Source organism: Ruditapes philippinarum, unplaced genomic scaffold, assembly GCF_026571515.1.
Source record: "Ruditapes philippinarum isolate M1 unplaced genomic scaffold, ASM2657151v2 ctg68_1_1_1_1, whole genome shotgun sequence".
Classification (NCBI taxonomy): domain Eukaryota; kingdom Metazoa; phylum Mollusca; class Bivalvia; order Venerida; family Veneridae; genus Ruditapes; species Ruditapes philippinarum.
The window spans coordinates 113,034-126,112 of NW_026860464.1; the positions used below are offsets into that span (position 1 = coordinate 113,034).

General features: G+C 31.2%; 1 protein-coding gene across 1 annotated transcript in view; it reads right to left on the reverse strand.

Annotated features, from left to right (window-relative positions):
• The window catches only part of LOC132760167 (uncharacterized), a 54,268-nt gene extending 42,306 nt beyond the window's left edge, over window positions 1-11,962 (reverse strand). Inside the window, exon 1 of the mRNA XM_060752083.1 lies at window positions 11,632-11,962. Within this exon, the coding sequence (XP_060608066.1) occupies window positions 11,632-11,962 (331 nt within the window). The remainder of the gene's footprint in view (window positions 1-11,631) is intronic.
• Between the last annotated feature and the right edge of the window lie 1,117 nt (window positions 11,963-13,079).

The window sequence follows — 13,079 nt, forward strand, 5'->3', positions numbered from 1 at the left end:
AACATAATTTATAACCGTGTAATACATTTTTTTTATAATTATTGGTATCTTTTTGATTAGATTACATTTTTAAAACATGTGAATAAATCAATATGGATTTGAAATGGAGCATTTGGATCCAAAATATGAAAACGAGATTAAAAGGTGTGCAATATGCAGTACTCTTGGACAATTTCCTTGCTAAATATTGCTTACCTTTGCACTTCTTTCTGGGTCAGATTCAAACCTGCAAAGAATCTTTATAAAAAGTAACCGAACGCATTGTAATCTATTGAATTTTGTAGTCTTGTTAATGATAGGATTATTTTTCCCAGCAATAACAAAATTACGTCATATATAAAGGGTGATGCTGCTTTCCGGCTGTCGCTGGAAAACTTAAATAGGCAACTCCAATTAAAGATTATCGGGTGGTTGACATGGTGTTTGGAACATTAGATCTAACCCATCAAGATAGCGTAAAAACAAGCAATGTCCAGCCAGGAAATGGTTTCAGAGACAATATCAAATCATTTAAATGCGTTCTGTTGTAGTTAAAAGTGTCTAATAAATGAATAATTAATACTATTTTTATGTTATCAACTGAAAGAAATCAATCAACTAGTTCAATTTAGATATTAAGTTCTATTATAAATGTATTTTATTACACTTAGTTTTACACAGTGAGTCGAATTTCTGTTTTTGTTTCCTTTTCTTTCTGTGCTTAAAAGGGCATATACTTTCAACAATCGCTTATGTAAAGATAGGTGGTATTGCACCCTTTCCATGCATTAATGTCTTCAGAACCAATCAGAAATATTAAAATATTAGACCAGAGGGCTCGGGCTTCAAATGCTTCGTTATGCTCTGGCAGATGTGAATGTTAATGTAGTAATATTCTTTTATTAACTATACGTCAGATTTCATATCACAATTGTCATATAACATCGCATAAGCATGAGAAAAACATGAACATTTTGTTTCTTTATACGACAAACAAATAGCAAAAAAAGGAAGAAAAAGAATTAAAATAAAACTAATCATTTTTCACATGAAAAGCGGTAGTGCACTTTTGTACATTATTATCTGCAGAGGCATTTGGATGTAATAAATCCTTCTGTTTGAAATACGTCCTCGTTCTTCTGTACGACAAAAGCTACAGTAACCCTATTAAAATGGTCATACACCACATACATGCTCAACTCTTGGATACTACACAGGTTTCTTATTTATACCACTGCATTCTCTTCATATCATGTTATATAGCAGTTATAATGTACCAGTCGACTGTACGGGAATAATAAGAAGGCAATTATTAAACAAAGCAATATGATAACCGACAACAATCGTCTTATTTAGCCAGTGTCCATTATCATAGCTGCAAGCTTTGTTTAACACATTTCTCGCGCAGATATCCAATGAGAAGTTAATTTGAACTACTGAGATAAAAGAATGTTGTTTTGGAAACAAATACATTAAAAAAATCAATAAAAGATTTATATTGCAAAGAAATTATTAGAGTAAGTCTTAAAAAGAATACAATTTACCTGTGTGTTGACATTGTATGAATCGTTCTATCGTTTTATTATTTTGTTTTTATTATTACTATTATTATTATAATTATTATTATTATTATTATTATTATTATTTTTATTATCTTTTGTATTTTGTGTGTGTGTTTTGAGGGCACAAGAAAGTAATGCAAATTTTAAACAAAATGCCAACAGTATACGAATGTACATACTACTGAAGTTTATTTATTGTATGTTATACAATAAAAGTAACCATACACGTCAACTGATTTATCGAATAAAACGAGACAAGAACATTTTTTGTTTCTTTTTTTCTTTACAAAACAACATGAATGTCATTATCAATGTTTTTTCTTCTTTTAAAACATGTTATATTGTTTAATATAAATTATATACATGTTAACATATTGTTGCATTTACTCCTATTAACTCTATGATATATACATCTACATTATCATGACATTGTAGCTCACTTTTTCATTGTCGGGGTGGATTGACAGTATATTACAGACGATTGACTGTTTAGTGATAATGACCAACAGTTGATACTGGAAATTGTTTTGGGTAAACTATTAATCTGCCTAAAATATAAAACAAGAAGTATCTTTAATAAGACTCGGACGAAGTAAAACTGGTTAACTTGCATAATAAGGAAGGTTTGTAGTTTTCCACGCAAAGTCATATAAAAATGTAAGCATAGCTTGTATAACAATGGCATAATAATTTCTTGTAGGGTTATTAATCTTTAAAATTGGAACACTTTAAGTTGTATGTGTTTCAAATAACCCTGTCGTGTTTCGGTAAGTGAACTCAGTTTCTAACACCAACATCTATATGCAGTCGGTAAAGCAATTATTTATATAAAATCATGTACTTGTATGGTTTATATGCAAAATACATAAATGTTTTAAGCATTATATCATCTAGACTCATCAATATCAGACACTTATGCTTATTTATGCTACTTATTTATCGTGAATGCGAATCTTATTATAAAATTGAGAAGAATTATGGGAAAACGTTAAGTTTAAATAACTGATTTTGACTTTCATCTGTTCACTTGAATTGACATAATGTCACTTTAAATAAATGCATCATCTTTTTTCAGTCAACTTAATTTTGTTTTGTGTCATTTCTCGGCCTTTTTACCATTTGACAAATGCTAATCTAATTAAGTCATAATTATAAACATATGATTGAATATCTGTATCGGTTTATATACAGACTGAATGTTATTATATATAAGGGACGATCAGACATGCCAAATGAAGACATATTTGTCACTGATAGCATTTGATTCGGCATGGCTTTAGCAAATTGCATAGAAATAGGAATATTATTAACTAACTTTAAAAATTGATTTGACAGAGGTGTTTATTACCTGACTATGCTTTATATAGGGTTAACGTCTGCAGAGTCCCGAGGAACGGTTGGTACCGGGCTCGGGCTCCAACAGTTCTGAGGGACTCTGCAGACTTTATAACACGAAATAAACGTGCGTTGACGCTATTAAGGCATAGCATTTTCAAACAGATTCGTGATGTGTATACAAAACACAAAATTTACATTAAATTCTTGTGCTTGGACGGTATTTATCCGATTCAACATGTTTTACGTATGCGTCTTATTTTTCCCGGGCCAACAACTTGGAAATTCTCGGAACCAAAGAAATTTTGAATTTTAATTGATTTAACAAAGCTTGGCCTTTGGAGATTTATGATCTCAAGAAAAAAAACACGTTACATTACTCTACCCTCAACCCAAGACAAAACATGACCCTCAGAAATTCTTAGCATGATTTCAGATTGACGGTAGAAAAAAGATCAGTGACATCAGAATCGGTTTTTTAAGCAAACAAGTGTATAAAAAAATCAGGCACTAAGCATTATTCTCTCAAAGAAACATAAAGAGCATTTATCAACATTAACATAAATAAAAACATTTTCTCATATTAATTTTGTGTTATCTAGTTTTGTAAGTTAATCGGAGTGTTAAACTGAATGACAGGTAGATTCTACTGTTTTTGTTTACATTGACAACTGTCCGTTTCTTAGAAGGGCGACAACCAAGATTAGCACCGATGTCTATACGCCGTATTTCCGGCATAGTTACTTGAATGTGCGATTGAGGCCCTCGAATCAATAAATTTCAATATAACCAGAGCGCATGACTCTTTGGCAAACAGGCCAAATCGTCATTTTTTGTTTGTTAACTGGGCCCTGTATGTATTGCGCATAGGTGAAACCGGGCTATAACAAGAGCGCGTGACTTTGTTAACACATGGTTTTGGTTCCGTTATAACATGGGCAAAAGAGGGGAAAAGAGCCGATTTTATGCTATAATGAGGTTCATTCGCCCTTTCAGGAACAAAATGCAGCGCTCACTGTCGAGTAAGGACCCCGGACATTTCAACAGCACTTAGAAAGTTTACTTTAAAGTAAAATGATGCACGTGAGAATTTACGTCCATGCAACTCCCTAAGATATGAATGTATGCCACTTTTGACCGTTTGCAAGACTTCTACGCCTCGTACTTCATTTATTTCTGTAAACTGTCACTTTTATTCGTTTAAGGTCATAAAGTGTTGTTTATAATTTCAACATTGTTTTATGGTGTATGTCGTTGCGAGAAATGCATTATCAATTATCAAATCAATAACTACTAACATTGTTGTGATTGTACGACATCTCCTCATAATAGCGGTCTTAGTTGTCATGTGTTCTAAATTTTCATAATACTAGTTCTATTATTAAAAGCTTCATATTCAAAACGCATGGATTTATCAGCAAAAATAATCATTATGAGTGTATATTCAAAATCTGCAGTGTTCTTCACGTTGTCGATTAACAAAAGTTACCATGCATTTCATTGGCTGAAATTCCCAGGAACATAAATTTAAATTACACACTGCATACAATCACTTGAAAGTGATCAGTTTTATTGATATCAAATAGGTCTTGCAAAACGTAGCATGTACTAAATTTAGTACATTTAAACCATAAATGTAATACTATGTCAGATATTTAAATTTGTGAACTGTTCGGTAACTTTGTTGTACCTTTATCGCTTGAAATAATTCTACAGATAATTATGCCAAATCTATATCAAAGTCATTTATTAATACACATTTCGTGAAAACAACGAATTCCATGGGAGTTCTTCCGCGAACGATGATAATATAGTTGACATATCCATTAAGTGGAAATGCTATAAGCTCCAATGAGTGCTGGTAGTAATTTTATGATCTTAGCACGATTCAATGCAGCTAATGCCTAGTGACTCTTGAAATGCTTTCATTGAACCTTTCTACGGTCAATGAAAGGTCGATGTTTTTCCTAACTGAGATGAAGCATTCAAGACATATCTGTATTATAGAGACTCCACTGAGATTCAATTATTTTTACGTGATGGGAATTAAAAATTATTTTTTTTCGAGATTTATGAAGAATTAATTGTAAGTCTTTACCAATAGCTTCTGTAAAATAATCCGATCATGCAACCTGTCACATCTGGGATTTTGTCAAGTATAATCATTTTTATTGTTCAAAATGACCATAAACACGAAACTATTTTATTAAATACTATTTACTCACTTGCAGTTAGAAGCGCACAAAAAGAAACCGTTATTCAAGTTCAACAAGAGTTTACTCTTCCATTCTTTTGACTTAAGTTCCCCAGTAAATATATGTATAAAATCACATCTTATGTTTAGATTACCTAAAAAGGCTTCGGCACCTCGGTAGAGCCCCTTTTAACGTTCCATCAAGGTCCTCGCTCTATCAGCGGTAATGGACTTCTCATTACTGGTTTACCTTCCTGTTACGGTTACAGCTCGTTATCTGAACTTCAAATGTTTCTTAACGTATAATGATGAAAACAATAACAACATCAATGATGATGATAATTATGGTTATACTAACAATAATAATGATACTAGTAAACTCTTTATTAACCGACGCATCAAAGATAACATAAACGAGTATTATGCGAAATCTTATTTTCAACAAGGCCTTCAATAAACTAAAAAACGGAGAGAAATGGGCAGATTCATTAATTTTGTAATTTTTCTGAACTCATTTGTGTTACATAAAATATTTATTTTTTTCACCTTGTTATGGTATTTTAATATTAAAAACAATGCTATGTGCCATATTATTTTCTATCTTTGATATTATAGATTCTAGCCTTATATTTTATTTCCATGCATTACATGTGTAAGATCAGGTTACTTAGGACACGTCTTTTGGGATTAGCTTTGTAAAAAAATATAATTCTATACATATATTTATTTAAATTTTTCATCATTGGACATTTTTATCTGACAAACCAACCCATGTTCCCTTATAACCACTGATTTCATTGGCGGGCTACTTTTATAATCTGAAATCTGTTTACTTCAGCATAGCAAAGATATTTTTATATCAGACGGAACAGAACATATACTTTATTTCTGACTTGGACTCAACACCCATCATCATAACATACATATATTACAATGCATGCATCAAGAATCATGTTATAATAAAATCAATCAGTTATATTCAAATATTTATGACATAGTTAAACAAGTTGATTGAGAATGCCAAAAATAAATTACTATATTAAAAACATCATATTGATATGCTAATCTACCAAATAATCTCGTCAATACAAAATATTGCTAATTTTCTAATAACCAATTTTCTATCTGCGTTTAACAATTGTAAGAATTTATAAGCACTAGGATTCACAGTAAAGTACTAGAATCTTGAAATGTACATAGTTCTAAAATCACTATAAAAAGGACATATTAATATAAAATGAAATTCATGCTCTATATCCCCGGACTTCTTTTAATACCCCTGTGTCTTCCAGATTCAATATGTACTTTATGGGAACTTAATCTAATTTTTGCAAGAATTGATCTATGTTTTGCATTTTCTAATAAATAAAGATAAGTTTAACTATATCAATGGGAGATTAAACTGAACGATCTATTTACGACTAATATGATATAGTTTTCTCCCTTGCAAGCGATAGTTTTATTTTTAAGTACATGTACTCCATTAAATATACAGAATTTGAATAAAGTGGGTGTCTGAAGCAAACATAAACATTATCTTCGGATTGTGTACTAGTTGGCAGCTTACCAATTTATTTAATTGAGTCACTGGAACAAATTTCAAAATTGAGCATTTTTCTTTAAAATTTAGCTGAGGAGGGGATGTTTTGTTATGCTTGCATTATTTTTCTTCACCCGGCGATTTTATTTATAATAAATATTTATAAAGTAATGTACATGTACTAAAGAGCTTTTTCACATACTTCCTTCCTCCAACTTTTGTTTGTTATTAAATTAATATGTTTAAATTTTAATTATTTTGTTTTCATATTTCAATATAGCTTTCTTTGAAGTATAAAATTTAAAATTTCTTTCATCTTATATGTTACAGAATGATAATACTTCGTTTTGCAATGTGTCTAGATGTATCGTACCAATTTATTCAGGGAAATATATATCCATACATGTTATGTTTTCACATATATCAACATGCATAAAAACGATCATGTATATAAAAATATATAAAATTAAGTAGTATGTATTAGTAGTGAGTTATTTTTACAAATTCTGAGATATTTATATGATAAGCGATAATAGATTTATATTTCTAACTGGTAAAAAACATCGCTTTACCTAACAAACAAAGAAAATTATAAAATGATTTAATGAGATAAAGGTATGGAAGCTTGAATTGACCCCCTAGAAGCAATATCCGTGTTAACTCGTGTGTCGGCATGTCGACACATGTAAATGCGACATGACGCCTTCTATCATTGTTTTGTGGGATATTAAAGACGTCTTTGCAACATCTGTTTCAACATATAATCTTCTCCATTATGGAGTTGATGAGAATTGCGAACAGCTATGTCAACCTGTTTCCTCTCGACAAGCCTTATAATATCTCTGCTTTTGAAAAATATCACATCATAACATCATGGATACTGTCAGAAAGACCTTATTAATATTTGGAAACTAAATCCCTCCCACCAAACCAAAATGTTAATACATCGAATGATTCATTCTTGAAAGAACGTTTCTGTAGTACTATTCGCTAGTTACTTTGAAAGTTCATTTAATCTGAGTATGTGATTGTTCGTATATGCATGTTTATCTAACTAGGAGTTTTACCAATTAAATTATTTTAGCCAGTGTTCGCTAAACAGCACTCTATATTTTATATAGGTATAAACAATAATAATAAGAAGAACGTTTGGATACCTTTAAAAGTACATTTCACTTTTTATTATTGTGCATATGAAACTGAAAGCTTACCAAAAACTTTTTGACAGGGGTTCAAATGTAGTTAGAATAATACAAAACGAAACAAAATATGTATTGTATGTTCTTTTGATTGTTTTTGTTTGCATAACCAACATTGACATACCTAGCCGAAATAGAATGAATGTTTTGTTAAATTATAAAGTAGAACTGAATATCATATCAATGAAAAATAAAAACATCACAATCACATTCATGTCGACAACAATTATTAGGACCTAGGTTACTTTTAAATGTAAAATGAAGAAACATAATTTATGAATGTTCTAATAAATTTGAATCATAAAGTAGAAATGAATTTCATATCAATGACAAAATAAAAAAACATCACAATCACTTGCATGTCTACAACAATTATTAAGACTTCGGTTACTTTTAAATGTAAGATTAAGAAACATAATTTATAACCGTGTAATACATTTTTTATAATTATGAGTATCAAGTGAATAAATCAATATCGATTTGAAATGGAGCATTTGGATCTAAAATATGAAAACGAGATTAAAAGGAGTGCAATATGAAGTACTCTTGAACAATTTCCTTGCTAAATATTGCTTACTTTGGCACTTCTTTTTGGGTTAGATTCAAACCTGCAAAGAATCTATATAAAAAGTAACCGAACGCATTGTAATCTATTGAATTTTGTAGTCCTGTTAATGATAGGATTATTTTGCCCTGCAATAACAAAACTACGTCATATATAAAGGGTGATGCTGCTTTCCGGCCCATCGCTGGAAAACTTAAATAGGCAACTCCAATTAAAGATTATCGGGTGGTTAACACGTTGTTTGGCACATTAGATTTAACCCATAAAGAAAGCGTAGAAACAAGCAATGTCCATCCAGGAAATGGTTTCAGAGACAATATCAAATCATTTAAATGCATTCTGTTGTAGTTAAAAGTGTCTAATAAATGAATAATTAATACTATTTTTATGTTATCAACTGAAAGAAATCAATCAACTAGTTCAATTTAGATATTAAGTTCTATTATAAATGTATTTTATTACACTTAGTTTTACACAGTGAGTCGAATTTCTGTTTTTGTTTTCTTTTCTTTCTGTGCTTAAAAGGGCATATACTTTCAACAATCGCTTATGTAAAGATAGGTGGTATTGCACCCTTTCCATGCATTAATGTCTACAGAACCAAACAGAAATATTAAAATATTAGACCTGAGGGCTCGGGGTTCAAATGCTTCGTTATGCTTCGGCAGATGTGATTGTTAATGTAGTAATATTCTTTTATTAACTATACGTCAGATTTCATATCACAATTGTCATATAACATCGCATAAGCATGTGAAAAACATGAACATTTTGTTCCTTTATACGACAAACAAATAGCAAAAAAAAGGAAAAATGAATTAAATGAAACTAATCATTTTTCACATGAAAAGCGGTAGTGCACTTTTGTACATTATTATCTGCAACGGCATTTGGATGTAATAAATCCTTCTGCTTGAAATAACAGTAACCCTATTAAAATGGTCATACACCACATACATGCTAAACTCTTGGATACTACACAGGTTTCTTATTTATACCAGTGCATTCTCTTAATATCATGTTATAGCAGTTATAATGTACCAGTCGACTGTACGGGAATAATTAGGAAGCAATTATTAAACAAAGCAATATGAACACAGACAACAATCTTCTTATTTAGCCAGTGTCCATTATCATAGCTGCAAGCTTTGTTTAACAAATTTCTCGCTGAGAAGTTAATTTGAACTACTGAGATAAACGAATGTTGTTTTTGAGACAAATACATTAAAAAATTAATAAAAGATTTATATTGCAATGAAATTATTAGAACAGAAAAGAACAGAACAGAACAGAATATTTATTTTGACTTAAGCATATACAGCTTATCATCAATCATGAAAATATAATACATGTGCATTCAATCGCATGCAAATGAAAATGGCAAAACAAAGTGTCAGTTGCATAGAAGGAAGATAATATACAATGTAATCAGTAAGCATACTGATCTACTAAATCAAATTAGCAAATATATATAACACACATGTCAACATTTGATGTAATTAAGCTTCAAGATTAATGTGATTGTTTCTTACTTTCAGAGCTTTTGAAATAAATATTGAAAGTCTACACAATATTTTGAGATTATTACAGTCTAACAGTTCAATAAACTTAAACATGTTTGGGCGATTTCTGAAATAGTACGGAATATATAATTTTCTCAAGTCCTTATACTTCTCACATATACAGACAAAATGAAATTCGTCTTCAATATTGTCTTTGGTACATATAACACACTTTCGTTCACTTCTTAACTGGTTTCTATGGCGACCCTGCTCTATGGCTAAACAGTGTGAAGAAAGTCTAAATTTAGCCAAGACATTTCTGAATTTGTTATTATTAAGTATTGTCAAGTATTCAGACATTCCAAATGTTTGTTTAATTTCTTTTTATAGAGTCAATGCCGTTGAAATGTTAACTGCCTCTCTCCATTGTCCTATATAAATGTCTTTAAGCCTAAGCTTAAACTGTGTAATAAAGCACTCTATGTTAACAACAGATGCAGGAAAACACCAGACATCATTAAACCCCGTCTCTTGCAACATAGTCTTGACATTTGATAACCAATTGTTTTGAAAATCATGTGACTCAAATAGAAAATTATAAACAGAATATAAAATACAATTCTTATCATGTGAATCTAATAGTTTGAAAAAATATTTCATTATCTTTACTTTTCTGTTTAAAATGAACGGAAACCGTCCCGTTTCACCATAAAGTGCATAACTGTTCGTACTCATTTTTACATCCAATGTCCATTTAAGATATTTTCTATGAAGTCGCTCTAATCTTTCTGCTTGGCTAAATCCCCACAGTTCAGCACAATATGACATTATAGATGTTACATAAGCATCAAAAAGGTTAAAGTTTATATGTAGTGGTATTTGCATCCCTCGAGTGATGTTTTTGAGAGAAAACATTGATTTAAGAGCTTTATCTGCTAATGCATCTATGCCTTTTCGAAATGAACCGCCACTGCTCATTACAAAGCCTAGGTAATTAAAGTTTTCAACAATGTCTATGGTCTGGCCGTTATATGTCCAAGTTTGATTTCTTGGTAATTGACCACCCTTTCGGAATACCATAATTTTAGTCTTTTCAACGTTAACTGTAAGGTGCCATCTTTTACAATACGCCTCTAATTGGTTAAGATTGGTTTGAAGAGCTTCGGGGGTTTCGCTAAGCAATACACTGTCGTCTGCGAAAAGGATTAAGTATATAGATAACTGGTCTAAAGTTAATCCACAGTCTATATTTTCCTGTAGACATACTTCAAGGTCATTCACGAAATGGCAGAATAGTAATGGCGAAGTTAGCTCCCCTTGGAATAGTCCATTATCAATTTTAACACAAGATCGGACGTCACTATACATGGACCGTAACAATTTAAGCAATTTTCCATCGAAACCTTCCTTTATTAGTTTGTACCAGAGCCCGTTTCTATATATAGTATCAAAGCACTTCTGATAGTCAACAAAAGCAGCATACACCTTTTTATTTTGTGAAGTATACTTCTGTATGATAGTAGATAAAACGAAAACAGCGTCAGTAGTACTGTGACCCGACTTGAACCCAAACTGTGCAAGAGAGCTTGTCATGATTTTTGGTCCAGACTTTCATTCTCTCATTTATTATTCCTGTAAATATTTTACCCAGGCAACTTAGTAGCGTGATTCCCCTGTAATTGTTTGCAATGTTAGATGGTTGTTTTTTCAAAATAGGTATTATCAATCCCTCTGACCATTGACTCGGGAATTCACCTGCGTCGAGAATTTTGTTGAATATAAGTAACAACGGTTCGGAAAGGATGTCGATACACTCTTTAAAATATTCATTTATCATATTGTCTAATCCAGCGGCTTTGTTTCTGTTTAAAGAGTTAACAACTTTACGTAATTCATTCTCCGTAATTGGCATGTCTAATTCCTCGAATGTAACTTCTTCCGTGTTATCACAATTATTGTCAAATTCGCGTAGAAACTCTTGTACATCGTCGTTATCATCCACTTTTGCGTCCAGAGATTTAAAATGATTATAAAAGTCATCTAAAGTAACACTCTCATCGACTGGGTTATTACCCTGCTTAAACATTTTCCAAATTCTCTTGGCTTTTTACGCCGCATTTCATTCATTTGTCTCCCTTTGTCTATATTATATAACGCCTTTGTTTTTCGTACGAAATATTTGTAGTCTTTTTTAAGGCGTTGAAAATTTTCGAAATTAGCTGTATTTCTGTCACAATTGTACCTTTCAAGGGCCTCTCTATATCGCTTCCGTTTATTTTCACATTCAATATTAAACCACTTTTTTCGCTCGGTCATTTCACTGTCGAGAAATGTTGAGTTTTTTACCTTTATAGATTTCTTAAACAATGGTTTTGCCTTTGAATCAATGTAGTCTGTGAACATTGTAACAGTCTTACCAAGTGCTTCTCTCCCTTGTGCATCACTATTTTTTAAAGAGTCTATTAAATTGTTCATTCCACTTGCCAGTTCCTCTTTGAAAAGATGTTTCTCATTATCATTCCATTTATAAAAAGACCTTGTCTGATTTTGACTTATACTACAATGCAATCAATATCATTTCGTATCAGCTTAACACCCTTTCTAATACTGTCCTTTATATAAATAATAACACCACCACTTGCTCGTTTCGCCCGCCTATGTTGAAAGCTTCTAAATGAGTGAATAGGGTTGCTATATCCACTTAACGAAATGTTCGTGTTTCTACTGGTGAAAGTTTCATACAAACATATGACATCGTATTCCGAGATAAAATTTGTGAAATCCTCGCAAGACCGTTTCGCTTTCGTTAATCCTTCCAAATTCCATGATATAAATTTGATACCATTTTCGGTCAAACCCTAGGCTTGAGGCCCTGGTACAAACTCTACATCGTTAATATATTAGAGTAAGTCTTAAAAAGAATACAATTTACCAGTGTTTTGACATTGTATGAATCGTTCTATCGTTTTGTTATTTTGTTTTTATTATTATCATTATTTATTATTAGTTTTATTATTTTTGATATTTTGTGTGTGTGTGTTTTGAGGGCACTAGAAAGTTATGCAAATTTTAAACAAAATGTTATACAATAAAAGTAACCATACACGTCAACTGATATATCGAATAAAAAAGAAACAAGAACATTTTTTGTTTCTTTTTTTTTCTTTACAAAACAACATGAATGCCATTATCAATGTTTTCTT